Raw genomic sequence first — 15,670 nt, 5'->3', positions numbered from 1 at the left:
ATGAAGGAGAGTACCGTCATGTGCTGGAACGGACTAGATGCAGGTGAGATGGTCAGCCATACTGTGAAGCTATCTTAGCTGATGATATACTTTTCAGTAGCAACATACCCCTCTGGATAATAAGGAAAGAGGGGTGAGGTGGATCCAGTCGCAAGGGACAAGAGTAAACAGTAGAATGGTATCTACACCCAGTGGGAGGAAACCAATAGATCCGCTTATATCTTTGGTCCTAGGTTCATTGTCCATTCATCTTCAGAATTTCCCTATGTATTCGGAAAATGGGATAAGGTGGCCAAACTCCCAGTCAGTTGTAGAGACTTACCTCCCTCCAATAGTAAGTCTATCCTAATGTTAAGACCGAAGGTTTGTTTCGTGTATGAACAAATACCAAACTTTGTAACTAATTTGTATTTTTCATAACTAACAAACCTGAGGTCTTAACAGTTAAAGGCCCACCTCGAACCACTCCCTCAGCAGTCTAAACTGGGTTAGAAATATAACTGATGGGTCACAGGTAGCCGTGGGCATTCTGGGTATACATGCCCCGTGACCTGGTATAGATGCCATTAGTCCCTGGATCTCACAAGTGTAATTTTAATTCTATCGGTTTCCAGCTTGGCGCTAGTAAATCCTAATGTTAAGACCTCAGGTTTGTTAGTTATGAAAAATACAAATTAGTTACAAATTTGGTATTTTAAAACAATGGGATTACATACAGAATTGAGCAATGGCTCATTTTTTAGCTTATTAAAAGTTCTGTCTGATGAAATTTAATGGCTATTAATCATAAGTTCCCCTTTAAGTAGAGTGCAGCTGACTTACATGAACTAATCCGGTGGTCTGAAGTTCAATGCGGAATTAGAGGAATGTATTTCTGGTGATAGAAATTCATTTCTTGGTATAATGTGGTTCAGATCCCACAATAAACTGTAGGTCACATTGCTAGGTGACCAATTGGTTCCTAGCCACATAAAAATATCTAATCCTTTTGGCCAGCCCTAGGAGAACTTAATCAGCTCAGTGGTCTGGTAAAACTGAGATATACTTAACTTACATGTTTTGTTGTCTCCGATAACTGCCTTTTCTCCCATAACCAACCCTCCAATTATTCCACCTACTTCTTTACCTGGCTTCGATGCGTCCAACCCTGACCCATTGCTATAGTTAAGTAGAAATTTGGTCTCATAGGATTAGGATGTCTCAAAGACTTTTAGTCCATCCAAGGAGATGTGGTGTGCTCACTTATCTCTAGGAGCAGGTTTTACTGTTCATTCACAGTATCCTAATGATTTTGTCTAGCTTTCTTTTAAATTCTTCCACACTTCCTGTTTACAACTTCTGGTGGCAGTTTATTCCATGTGTCACATATCTTGTATGTAAAGAAGTTCCCACAATGAGATGTGTTGTATCTCTTCAGTTCTAGTTTCTATCCATTATTTCTTGTCTGGATTTTGCTTAAGGTGAACAGGATACTGTCTATGTTATGCCTTTCAGTATTTTGAATGTTTCTATTAGTTGTCCTTGCAATCATCGTGTTTCTAAGCCATACATGTTTAGGCTCTCAAGTCGTCTTTGTTAACCTATTTGCCTGATGGATGGAATTAACTTTGTGGCTCTTGCTTGTACTCCTAATCTATTTATGTCCTTTCTTAGTGCTGGTGACCAAAACTACTGCATAGTCAAGATTAGGTCTAATTATTGATTATTGATTTTTAGAGCTACAGCCCAGTTTCCTTTTTTCTGTATTTGAACTGCCTCTTTATGTATCCCACTAGTTTCTGTGCTTTCTTTTCAGCTTTTATGCACTGTTTTGTGCATTTTAAGTCTTTGGTAATAATGTCTCCAAGATCCTCTTTTTTTTTCTACACTACATATACATATATATACATATGTCATTCCCAAGCAGCATTTAGTTGGCTTGAGGGTTGGTTGTTCCTATTTGTAATGCATTTGTCATCTTTCAGACTACTCCTATTTTCTCTAGATCATTTCTTAAACTTTCCACTGTATCTGGATCTGCTGCATTTACACCTAGTTTGGTGTTATCTGCAAAATTTGGCTATCCCTGAGGAACTCCTCTTGTCATATCTGTCCATTCTGATTCTTCACCATTTATTACGACTGTTTTCTATCCAGTCTGCTATTTCTCCTACAATTCCTAAAGCTCTAACTTTTGTCATTAGTTTATAGTGTGGAACTCTGTCAAAGGCATTTTGGAAATCTTAAATAGGGTATATCTATTGCTCTACTACTGTCGTAAATACCAAGCATGTTATGAAAAAACTCCAAGAGGTCTGATAGGCAGGATCTGTTTTGTCTGAAACCGTGTTGACTGTTTAACAAGTTGTTTCCATCAATGTGATCCACAATTTGATCTGCAATTATGGACTTGAAAATCTTAGAAATGACCAACATTAGACAGATTGGTCAATAATTTCCTGGCCCTTCTCTTGGACCTTTTTTGTAAACTAGTGATGCATTACTTAGTTTCCATCCTTTTGGTGGCCTTTTGTTGTTCTGAACTTTTTCTGTAGAGTTTATATAGGTGAGGAACTATCTCTTTTAGCTCTTTAATTTCACGTGGATGAATCCCATCCAGGCCAGGAGATTTGAACTTGTTGAGTTTGTCTATTTTTTTTTAATGTCCTCTTCTGTAATATTATTTTACCCAATGGTTCTGCCTGCCCCTTCATATTTAATAGCAGGTTCTGGTATTCAGGTAGTGTCTTTAATTGTGAAAACACTAGTAAAAACTAACTCTGCCTTTTCCAAGACTGAATTCACTGGTTTCGTGTATTGTCCCGATGCTATTTTTTATTGGTTTCCTACTATTAACATACACAAAGAATTCTTTTGGGTTTTCCTTACAAACTAATGCAACTCTCTTATCCTCATTTATCTTTGTTTTTCTTACTACTTTGTCCACCTTGCTACAGAGTTCTTTATGCCTGCTTGCTTCTTCTGGTGTTGGTTATGGGTTCATTGATGTGTGCAACCTGTCCCTTTCTCTTATTTTTAATTTCTCTGCTGAACCACTTCGGCTGAGGGTTGCCATTTGTCAGTATTTGCTTTAATGGTATACATCTAGAGTGTTTTTCTGTGAATTCCTCTAGAAAGGCTACCCAGTACTTATCTTGGATTGAAAATATAAATTTCTCTTTGAGGCACAGAATGAAGAAGGCAGGTATACTTCCTTGCCAGAATTCTTAGAGAAAATTTTAGTTGTAATATTGCTGATGTTTTGAAATTTGGTTGTTCTGCTACAAGTTGATGTTTTTATATATTTAAAGTCAGAATGTAATTGATATTTTATGATATTTTAAGTTATAATTTTAGTATTATGTATATTTTCATTGCAGAAGCTGGCCATTTGCAATGAAGTAGTTTTAAGGTATTTTAAGTCTGAAAATATATATTTCCAAATGTTAAATTTTCTTCACTAAGTAGATGATGTTATTTCTTTTAATTGCTGTACACCAGTGACCCAGGTAGTAACAACTCCTGATAGCCTCCAAATACTGACTTACTCTGCAGTTATGTCTCTGTGTTTTATGATGATTTAAGTCTACAGAGTACAGAATTGTTTAAATATTGTACTATTACTTACTATAGTAGTGTTATACTTAGCATTGTATAGCAGTATTTTTTATACCTACCCAGTGTGTCTGCTCTTAGGACTGAGAAAATTTCCAAGAAATAGGTTTAAGAATTTATAAACTCGACTTGGCGAAAGCAGCAAAGGTGAAATGCCAAAGGAAAGGCAGAAGGGAAACGAACACACAGTATATCATGTAGAAAGTAAATTTTGCCAGTGTAAGATATAAGTTCATTCTGGCTAGATAGAGGATTTGGGAAAATAGAAGATTCTTGTGGAATTAGCCATTTCAAACTCGTCTTTGTGGTTACACCCCATAGAGGTATCTCCAAGGAGGCTGTCATAAAGTAGATTAACTAGTTCAGAGAATCAAATTTCTACTCATACCAAGCTGAACAGAAGTATATTTGTTCATAAGTGAGGGGATTGATTAAGGAGATAATTTTGCCAATGGTGAAGAAAGGGATGGGTATGGGTGAAAAATAAGAAATTTGAGAGAAAGTTAATGAAGACTTGCATATGAAGGATTTTGCATGAAGGATGTCTTGTAATTTTTCACATTTCTGTTTTCTTCATATCCTTGAATACCTAGTTGCAGAGGCGCACACATCCATTCCCAGTAGTGGTGTAAAACGAATAGTGTGTAACAGTGCTCGGTGGAGCATTATTCAAGTTATGAAAGTGTAACACCAGTACGTATTGATGCCACTAGAGTCCCCAATTGGTATGTCAGAGATTATGTAGTACTACAGATTTAATTTAAATGTTTGTGAAAAAAAATACCAAGTGCATATCCCACCAAGCTAATGAGGATTTTATACATATAGTGCTTTAAAGTTTGATGAGGCATACATGAAGAATTTTTAATTGGTGGTGGAAGAGATTAGAGACTTGTCAAAGTAATGGGAGGTTTCAGTGTGGTTGTTACTTTTACTTCAAAATACAAAATCCGCTGGCATTTAGTACTTCTAGTTATCAGACAAGTATTTTTGACATAATAACTGAAAATTAGTGGTGGTTTTTTCTTTTACTGTATATTTTTTATGGTGATGGTTGGTGATAAAAATTTATGTAGTAAAACTAGGAAAAAACAAAATTACAGTTATTGGTGATTAATACATTGAAATTAATAAGTACATACCTGTATTTATTTAAAATAAAATTGAGTTTTTCACCATGAGAAAGTACAATGAATCTCCTTTTGGTAATCACATACAAATGCAAGGAGAAATAGGTGAACTATGTATTCCCCAGTACTCTCCAGATGTCATCCCAGCACTTCTGACATTAAAATATTTAGGGTAGATTTTTTTTTCTTTAATGCCAACAAATGACATGATTTGATGTCATCAGAATCTCAAGGGATGAATATTTATTGAGATGTCAACTGAATCACAAAGCTGAAGATAACCATTTTCAGATGTAGCAAAGGTTTGAGTTGCGATATGTCATTTGCATATACCCTGCATACTAATTATGACTGTACTTAAAAGAAAGTCCAATCATTAGGCTCTTTTTATCCAATCCGTAGCTGTTTCTTACTTTTGTGCTTTTCAACCAAGTGTTGATATTAAAGGGTAACGTTTTGCCTTCCTTTGGTTAATTCATATAGCTTTTGTGAAAGCAATTGAACATTGGTATAGAAATAAGTTTTGAAACCAAATATGTAAGATTGCTAAAACTTGCTGTATACTATATAAAATCATGCCGCAGAATGTTGTGATTATGTCATAAGCACTTGTAGCAGATGTTTGTAAAAGGTGTTTGATGATATTTGGTTGTGTTACATTTGGAAGTAGCAAGCAAATGAGGAATTGGTAGCAAAATGCTTGTAGGTGCAATGTTGTTTAAAAATACCCCTGTTGTTTGAAGTTTATTAAAAATATGCAACTAGAAATTCTCCTGATGATTGAGACCAGAAAGTTCATTGTTAGTAGTGGTGTTGCAAAATTAAGTCTTATAATTTCTGTAGGTTGTGTGATTGTCTTGGAATGTTTTGAAATTGTCAGTATTGAAATCAAGTAAATGCTTATGTAATAATTCTTACTCCTGTATTGCAGACTGTGTATACTGCAGCAATAGAGAAATGTACTTCACATCCAAGAGTAATTGATTTTCTTGGTGATTCAGTGAAATGCTATGGCGAAGAAGGTAGGCGAGGTCGCAGACAGCATATCAGGTAAAGTTCAGTAATTTTCAGTTGCTTGAATATCTAAAGGTTTGAGCAGATGTGAAGCATGCTATTATCTTGCAGGAATTTAAACTCTAATAAGACCATAAAGGAACTATGAAGCCACAGTTTTTTTATGCTAGCAGTTTTTCTATTGTGTATGACTCTCAGGGTAATGTTTTTGTATAATTGATTCATTTTGTTAACCATGTACACAATGCACATCACTCAAAACAGAAATACATGTCCAGTAAAAACACCATTGGCTAACATAATCATTCTTTTTGGCTTGAAGAAATCTACCATGTAGAGTACCAAGGGTATTTACAAGACTGAACTGTAATGGATTAAAGATTCCCCAGAAGTAGGGGATTAGTAACCTCACATCTCTCTCCCTACTGATAACAAGCTTCAGTCCAGCTAGATGTCTCGACTTTGCATTTTTTGCTTGGTTACTCTTCCAGTTATAATTTCCATATATTTTAAGCAGCTAATAATACTACTGTTAGACTTTTAATTCTTTTGTGGCTTCCTTGAACTTTGTGCTGGTGGTGGTGGTATCAGTAGAAAGATTTCATTCTTTGCAACTCCCTGCAAATATAATTTGTAGCCTATTTATATGCTAATTTTTATAGGCTACAAAATTTATAGTACCTATACCTTTACTTTTGGCAACCAAATTATGTGCAAATTTGTCAGTTTTCTACTCAATCTGGGTTGCAGTTTGCTTTTATTGGGAACACATCTTGGTAGGTTAAGCAATAATTGCAGTTTATATCCACTACTGATTTTGAGATTTTATCAAATTATAGGTAACTTTTAGTCTGAAGTCCTGAGATATTTGTTGTATTTGCTTTGACAGTAATTGGTGAGCACCAGTAAAGGTGAACTGAATGATTAATACCATAAATGAATTCTACACATAATGGTTGTTTTCTGATGTGGCAGGGCTTTTGAGCTCCAGTCCAAGTACGTAGTTCGATCATAGGAACTCCAGCCCTTGGAAGACCTTGGGTCCTGGATTGTTAAGGAACCTTTTATAAGTTTACTTAAAGGTACATTCAGACACACTTTAAAAGATTTATTTTGTTAGTATAGGTGTATAAATTTACCAACAAATGTAATTTTGTGTTCATCTAGTAGTTTTGGATACAGAATCAAGTTCAACTCTTCTTCATAGCACAATTTTTAGTTTTTCCTGTACAAGCATTAGTCTGTGGAAGCTTTTGTATGCTTGTTTTTTTTTTATTTAGGTAATGGTACCAATTGCGTCCTTTTCTTGGTTTTTGTGGAATTTGTTTAAATTGCATTGACTGAGGAAGAAAAAGTTTGATGAAGAAAAAGTTGAATTATATAGTGTGAACCTAAATAATAACCTGATTTCCAATGTAATTCAGTGTGTTTGTTGTTGATGAATGCCAAAAGTAATTAAAAATGGTCCAGAATTATGTAGTATGAAGAAAAAAAAAAGGGACCATGAGTGCCAAGGCAAACATGGTTTTCATCCTAGTTCTAAAATGAGCTGAAAGAACTTTAGTGCTCAGACAACTTGACTGTTGCTTGGTACCTCAAGGTAAATGCAAAAATAAAGTCCTGTATTAACAAGTACATATTGAGAAATGGCAGAAAGGGATTGAGAATGGTTTCAAACTAGATTACAGGGTGGTTACTGTTCCAAAGCCATGAGTTTTAGTTTGGAATCTTAGAACCTTCCTTTTGTATCTAGGCATGGTGAATTAATTTTGATTGTATTATGATGATTATAGAATCTAGGGAAAATACTTTCTTTTAGAAGTTGGCTTATCAAAGTTCTTTATTGTACTGTTTTGTGTAGTATTCAATGTTAGTTTGATTTTTCAGCCATATGTCATATGAAATTGAAGGCACTAAAGGTTTACGAATAAAATTCCATTTAAAAGGGCAACGAAGAACGGCTACAGCTCACCTTGATGCTAGAGAGGTTAGTTCAGTTTTTTGTGGGGGGGGTGGGGAAGTTTTATTATATCCGTTCTATAATAACACAAGCATATTTTTCAGGAGCAGAATACGCAAGTACTTTTGTGTGTAATATATTAACCTTAAATGTGAATCATAAATGGTGTCAGTGTCCTAAGAACACTGCAAAGATATAATGAGTGTAATCTATGTTCCACTAGGTGCAAAGATATAATGGGTGCAATTGGCATTCAAGATAAATGTAATATGTACTTGGCTGACCCACGAGGACTGTCTCTGCAATCACCTGTTTCCCATCAGGTGGTGTTCGAGTGTTTACATTCTTGTCAGAATTCTTCATACCATGTCCTTGTGCATATGGTGTGAATTAGTGGTAATAATTTTGGCATTTCTGGCTGATTTTCTCCTGTACGGTATTGTTTGATTTCTTTTTTTGCATTATGTCTTCGACAGTGAACAGAGATAGAAATATTTGGTTGTATAGTATAGGAAATATTTTTGTGTGAATCAAATGTTTGTCGTGTATGGCATGTGTTGGCGTGCACAAAAAAGAAAATGAGGAGTGGTCTGATGAGAGGTTGCGTAATTGTGAGGCTGACAAATTATATAGTCAGTGAGTTAGGACAAGTCATAAGCCGCCGCCGCCTTTTTCCGCCTCCTCCTCCTCCTCCTCTCCTCCTCCTCCTCCTTCCTCCTCCTCCTCCTCTCCTCTCCTCCCTCCTCCTCCTCCTCCTCCTCCTCCTCCTCCTCCTCCTCCTCCATTGACTGATAGGTTAATTCCTCTCTTACTACCTTTGCTATGCCTAATGCTCCCTATGTGGGTCAGGTGAAAAATGATAGGTAAATTGCAAAATATTCATTTTATTACCTAAACATTCAACAGTATATATTATGGGTGAAGATTGCAGTTCCCCCCATAGTGATCAACCTTTTTATGGTTTCCCCTGTAATGGAGGAGGTGTCTTAGGTTTTGTATGTTTGTAGCCCACCCTATGGACTGCTCCGCATCAGTTAGTCTTCTCCACTAACAGGGAATCAAGGCATGTCTCAGGGCTAAGGTCTGCTCTTTGCCACCTCCCTCTCCACTGGCTTCCAGCTTGAATTCAACACAGAATGGATTTAATTGGTAGAGTTTAGTGTTCGAGTTTCTGGCTCACGTGTTATCCTTGTTTGGTGAGAGTGATAGTGATGTGTGTTGACTGATGGAGTTATCTAGGGACCATAGACACAGCATTATAATTACTTCAGTATAGTTTCTGTTGTTAATCGTTGACTTGCCCTATATCATCATTACGTATTTTGTCCATTTCTGATGTTGAAATGAATATTTTGCAATTTACCTATCATTTTTCACCTGAACCACATAGGGAGCATAAGGCATAGCAAAGGTAGTATATCCTTGTGTTTGTTACCTTTTGACAATTGCCCCTTTTTGTGCTAGAACAGGTTCTTGCTTCTCATCAATCACTTCTTAAGGTGTTGTGCAGGTAGTTCCAGCAGTTTTCCACAGTGAGATGTTATACGTGAACCCTCTACATTCTCCCATCTAGCTGTCTGATACTTTCCACCAGCATCCTGTGACATCATTGTTGACATCCGCAGGTACATCTCCCATGACGTTTATTGCCTTGGCATCTTCGTCCATGGGTTTGCTGCTTTATACCATCTTGGTTCTTCCTTTAGACTTATTCTCCTTCATTTTTTAAGCAATTCTCTGTTCACATTCCACTGTCATGCCCTTTTGCTGAAGATGAATTAGTTGATTGGCACTCCTTTGTGCACCTTTGCCTTGGCTCTTGTTAACACAAGTAAAATTTTATCTGTAAAACTGCACCTGCTGGCACCTAAAAGTGAAACTCTCCACTTACTGGGAATCAAGACTTTAAGAGAAGGATAAAGCAAGTTGAGGCACTACTTATGACACCACAGGGGAATAGTGACAAGTGAAGGCACTCCACTTGTTGACAACTGGAGAAAGGAAGAAGCTCCTCATGGAAGGGACAAGGATAGAAGGAGGAATCCATGTGTTTACACCTAAGAAGAGGGGGGACAAATGTCAAGATAGAGAGACACAGGTACCCTTTCCTGCTGGATCCGGAGGTGAGGAGCCACACATGCTGACCCCCAAACAGAAACGAGGTGCTTCATTTGCTGCGCTGACATCTCAAAAGGTGTCATCAACTGGAGCATGAGGAGGGAAGTGTGGACTGTCCACTTCTGTCACCTGAGGAGAGCAGAGGCACACCTTGAGAAGTGACACACACTACTTCCTGGCACCCTAGATGTGAGACAAATTACTTGGTACCCATGGCAAAGAGAAGAATGCTGCTTCAGGAGAGGAGTGAAATTTCAACTGCTGGCACCCAAAGATATAAGGCACTCCTATTCCTTGCATCCAAGAAGGGGCACAGCACTCCATTTGCTGTTAACCAGAGATGAATAACTTCAATTTTTGGCATCCAGGCATAGGGAGAAGCTTCTGTTTTTCGTATGGGGGCCCACTTCTATCATCTGAAACACATTAAATAGAATCATAATGCTTGTACCACACAGCAAAAACAGACCTGCACACTAGCAAAAAAATGTGTGATGGAGTGACAATTATCAATACCCAGTTAATGTTTTGGTCAAGATTCATTGTACCTAAGAGCACATTATATTGTGGGGGCCTGCCGGGCATCTGCCTGTCGAAACAAAGATCACCAACTTTCACCAGAAAACACAAGCCCAAGACAATCAGCTGAAGCCATCTTTTTCTCATATCTTCATTAGTTAGTGATTTCACTTGTAAAACCAAAACCGGCTGTAATTGTAAAACTTCAAGCTATCAAACAGTATATGCTAATGGAGAACTTTCCTTTTTTTGTACAACTGCTTTCAGGTGTGAGAAAACACCTGACTGTAAAATTATTTTTCCTTAATCTGATGTCAGATATTACTTTTCTATTTACAGAAGTTTGTGATATTGTTTTTTTATATCGGGCAGCCCTTCCTGCATTTTTCAGGCCTCCTCCCCAGTCTCCAGTGGAAGAAACATAGGTCCTTTGGACGCTCTTCTATTTTGCTTTTATGTTTGTGTCTGTTCTTCCTCCTGTAGTCTCGGGAGCGGTGTATGGGAGTAGCGTGGTCCTCTGGCTTGCTGTGTTCATCTTCTGTTTTGCTTTGATGCTGTGGTTTTGGGGTGGCTGCTGCTACAGATGGTCGAGAAGGTTCCGATGATGTCTGGGCCAGATGCACTACATCCACCATTCTTAGAAACTTGAGGGGCATGGTTGATGCACTGGATATTGTTTCAACTGTTCAGTGCAGCGGTTTTGTTAGGACTTCTCACCAGGTCTGATGTCGTTTCTGGTCGATTGTCTGCAGCAGGAATTGTTAACAACCACTGTAGTTCTTTGCATCCACCATGCCCCTAAAGTTAATGAGAATGGTGGATGTAGTGCATCTGGCCCAGACATCATTGGAACCCTTTTGATCACCTGTAGCAGCAGCCACCCCCAAACTGCAGCATCAAAGCAGAACAAATGATAAAAACACAGCAAACCAGAGGACCACGATGCTTCCATACACCGCTCCTGAGACTGCAGAGGGAGAACAGAACAAACATAAAAGCAAAAAAGAAGAGCATCCAAAGGACCTATGTTTCTTCCACTGGAGTTCTGGAACAAGGCCTGAAAAATGCAGGAAGGGCTGCCAGATATAAAAAAAAAAAACTTGCAAGAGGGTCTCATTAATTAATCACAAACTTGTGACAAGACAAACTTCTGTAAATAGAAAAGTATCTGATATCAGAGCAAGGAAAAATAATTTTACAGTCAGGTGTTTGCTCACACCTGAAAACAGTTTATAATTCTTTGTACAAGATAAGGAAAGCTCTCCATTAGTATATTATTGTTCGATAGCTTGAAGTTTTTACATTTACAAATGGTTTTGGTTTAACAAGTTAAATACACTTAACTAATGAAGATATGTGAAAAAGATAGCTTCAGCTGATCGTCTTGGGCTTGTGTTTCCTGGTGAAAAACGGATCGTCTTGAGGTTGTGTTTTCAGGTGAAAGTTGGTGACCCTTGTTTTGGCAAGTGCTCGGCGGCCATAATTTGAGCTCCACAATATTATGTGCCCTTAGGGACAATGAATCTTGACCAAAACATTAACTGGGTATTGAAAATTGTGAAAAGATGTAACACTTCAGTTTTGTCACTCCATCACACATTTTTTTCCTAGTGTGCAGGTCTGTTTTTGCTGTGTGGTACAGGCATTGTGATTCTCTATTTAGTGTTTCAGATGATAGAAGTGGGCCCCCATACGAACAACAGAAGCTTCTCCCTATCCTTGGATGCCAAAAATTGAAGTTATTCATCTCTGGTTACAGCAAATGGAGTGCTTTGCCCCTTCTTGGATGCAAGGAATAGGAGTGCCTTATATCTTTGGGTTCCAGCAGTTGAAATTTCATTCCTCTCCTGAAGCAGCATTCTTCTCATTGCTATGGGTGCCAAGTAATTTGTCTCACTTCTAGGGTGCCAGCAAGTAGTGTGTGTCACATCTCAAGCTATGCCTTTGCTCTCCTCAGGTGCCAAGAAGCAACAGTCCTCACTTCCCTCCTCAGTTGTCATCAACTGGAGGTTGATGAGGTGTCAGCAAGTGAAGTACCACACCTATCGGGAAACAGCAAGTGGTTTTTGCCATTGCTTTTTTCTTGAGGCAGCAAATGAAGCACCTTGTTTCTGTTTGGGGGTCAGCATATGTGGCTCTTCACCTCTATATCCAGCAGGTAAGGGTGCCTGTCTCTCCCTTTCTTGACATTTGTTCCCCTCTTCTCAGATGTTAACACATGGATTCCTCCTCCTATCCTTGCCCCTTCCAGTAGGAGTTTCTGCTTTTCTTCAGTTATCAACAAGTGGAGTGCCTTCATTTGTCCTCTTCCTCTCTGGTGTCATAAGTAGAGTGCCTCAACTTGCTTTGTTCCAGGGGATGAAACCCCATCTCTTAGTCTTGATTCCCAGTAAGTGAAGAGCTTCACTTTTGGGTGCCAACAAGTGCAGCCTTACTTCCATTGTCTTAGATGGCACAGCAATGAAGAGATCAGTAACTCTCCTTAGGTGTCAACAAATGGACTGTCTCACCTTGCTGTGATCTCTATTTGCCTTGGGTATCAGTAAATAGAGGGCCTTGCAACAAGTTCCAGCAAGTGAGGTAAGGTTTCCTAGTTTCCTTCCCCTGTGGATCAGGCAAATAAGTTTGCGTTGTTTTCATCTGCTCATGTCCCAGCAAGTGTTGCTTCATTGCTTCTTTCCTCAGGTGTTTAAGCCTTGCCTCTCCTCAGGTGCTAGGGAGGGGAGTGCTTCATTAGTTAACACTTGAGGAAAGTCATGGAAGGTCTGCTTCTTAGCATTTTAGGTGAGATGAGGCACTGCATTTCCTGGAATTGAAGAGTGTATTCCATTTGCTGGATCCAGAATCAAAAAGTTTCACTTGCCGACACTGGAAAAAAGGCAAGGTGAAGAATTACACTTGCTGGTACTCGAGGAGAGGATAGATAAGCAGAGCCCCTCTCCTCTCAGGTGCCAGAACCTAAGTAACTTGCTTCTTTGATGGCACAGCCTCCCTCCTTTCCTTACCTCAGATGCCAGCACAGTTTGTTTCTCAGTTGTCAAGGAGTGGAGTAGCTCACATGTTGCAGTTAGAACACCTTGCCTCCCTTGGAGTGGCACCTCTCCTCACCATGGGCACCAGCAAGTGGAGTTCATTACCTCAGGATCCAGCAATTAAGAGTTCATTGCCTCAGGTGTCAGCAAGTGGAATGCCCTCACCTTGCTTAGTCTCATAACCTCTCCTCTTGAAGACCGAGTACCATTAAGTGAAGAGCACTGCCTTTGGATATAGCAGCTAGAAGTGTCTTTTTTCTCTCAAGTATTAGCTAATGGCGCTATGTTTTAAAGGAACCAGCACATTGAGCTCCATGCCTCTCTCTTTAGGCGTGAACAAGTGGTGGAACTTGCCTCGCCTGCTACTTTGGTGCCAGATAAGACAGAACTTCATTTTTCTGCAGGTGTCAACAAGTAGAGAGCATTGCTTCACTGCATTTGTGTTCTCCTTAAATAACAGCAATTGCAGTCTTCTTTGCCTCTCTTCAGGTGCCACTTGGCATTTTGGATGTCAGCAAGTGCAGTGCATGAACTCTCTTTAGGCAACAAAATTGTCAATAAATGGTGTGCCTTTCCTTGCCAGCAAATAGAAAGCACCTCATGAAATGTGCCAGTGGGTGGAGTTCATCTACTCTCCTAGTTTCAAGTTCCAGTAGGTAGAATGCATGGCCCTTCCTTGGTTCAGCAAGTGGAGCTTCAAAATTGTTGCCTCATGCTTCCATCAAGTGAAACTCTCCTCTTTTCGTCTTTGGTGCCAGCAAACAGAATCCTCCTTTCTTTGCCTCAGTTGTCACTAGATGGAGGAACTCTCATTTTCCTGGATGTTAAGTCGAATGCTCATCTTCCACTCCTCATGTACCATGAAGTTTTGTTGTCCTTCTCTCCTTGCATTGGGTGCCAGCACTTGGAGCTCCATGCCTCTCATTGGGTGGGCAGTAAGTGGTGCACCGTGATTCTCTTCTGGCACCAGCAAGTGAGGTGTCTTTTCTCTTCCAGCAAGTGGAGCATCTTGCCTTGTCTTGCATCTTGGTGCAGAAAGATGAGTGCATCTGGAAGTTATTGACAAAGTTAATAATGCAGATGAGATTTTTCCTGTAGCAAGAAGTTTAAGACATCAATGTCAAGTTCTTGAAGTTTGTCTCCCCCAAAAGTTTAACTTTGAATTTGTAGACATTTTCACTATGTCTGTCCAGTTTGAGATGGATATTTGAGGGCTATTTTTTGTTATGAGCTCTCTCATTGTAGTGCTGAAATTCTGTATCTGTATGCCCAGTTTAAGAAATTTATTCCCTGTCATGTGAAGGCTTCCATGCAATCATATTTATAGGTGCAGCGTGGTAAGATTTCAAGAGTAGTATCCTTGGTTTTGAGTATATATTCACCGAATGGAGCAGATTCTCGGTACGGCCAATGCGGAACCGGAGGAATTTATTTCTGGTGATAGAAATTCATTTCTCGATACAATGTGGTTCGGATCCCACAATAAGCTGTAGGTCCCGTTGCTAGGTAACCAATTGGTTCCTAGTCCTAGTCCTTCGGGCCAGCCCTAGGAGAGCTGTTAATCAGCTTAGTGGTCTGGTAAAACTAAGATATACTTAACTTTAACCAAATGTAGCACATCTGCATTTTAGTGAGGTTCATCTAAATCTCTAAGTGCATTCTATGATCTCAAGTATGGATTTACAGTAGCTGGTTAGGAAGATAAGAACTTCATTAGAAAGCTTTAATATATATTAAACTAATTTTTTGTGTACAGTCAGATTACTACTTATATATAGATTTAGTTTGGACTTTATTTTCTGTTTCACAATATTAAAGCTGACTAAGTATATGTAAAGGTTAAATATAATTTAAAATAAAAATGCTGAATATTGTACTAGTTAAAAAAACCATTAGGAAAATTTTTTCTATACAGTAGGTATTAAAATTATGATTTATATATTTCCTTTAAAAAAAACTTTTAGGTTCAACTTTACATACTTTTCAGGTTCAGTTTTATAAAATGTTTGCCCTGTAACTCTTGTTTTTTCTTTTCTTTTTTTGTCAGACATCATCTGGATGGGAATTCCGTTATCTTTATGTACAAATAGACACTTACCCTCATGAGGTCATTGTTGTTGAAGACAACCGTGAAGTAGTTGCTTCTGTGGTCTGAACCAAATCTGGCTATGCAAGCTTGATGTCTGTTCAAAGAATGGTTTTTATATTTCAAAATCAGTCATGATACTTAATACTGTTTAATAAATGAGTGTATTTTATTAAATTTGATAAATGAAATATAAAATAAATGAATTGCCTTGGAA

The 15,670-nt window shown here is 38.4% G+C and overlaps 1 protein-coding gene across 2 annotated transcripts in view; it reads left to right on the top strand.

Moving 5' to 3' along the window:
* LOC135222674 (mitochondrial import inner membrane translocase subunit Tim21-like) overlaps nt 1-15,670 on the top strand; it is a 102,707-nt gene extending 87,037 nt beyond the window's left edge. For both annotated transcript variants that reach the window (XM_064260836.1, XM_064260835.1), the window contains exons 4-6: nt 5,656-5,774; nt 7,626-7,725; nt 15,415-15,670. In XM_064260836.1, the coding sequence (XP_064116906.1) occupies nt 5,656-5,774; nt 7,626-7,725; nt 15,415-15,522 (327 nt within the window). In that variant the 3' untranslated portion in view covers nt 15,523-15,670. The remainder of the gene's footprint in view (nt 1-5,655; nt 5,775-7,625; nt 7,726-15,414) is intronic.

The sequence above is a fragment of the Macrobrachium nipponense genome, chromosome 8 (assembly GCF_015104395.2).
Source record: "Macrobrachium nipponense isolate FS-2020 chromosome 8, ASM1510439v2, whole genome shotgun sequence".
Classification (NCBI taxonomy): Eukaryota; Metazoa; Arthropoda; class Malacostraca; order Decapoda; family Palaemonidae; genus Macrobrachium; species Macrobrachium nipponense.
This window is presented reverse-complemented; position numbering and strand designations above follow the sequence as displayed.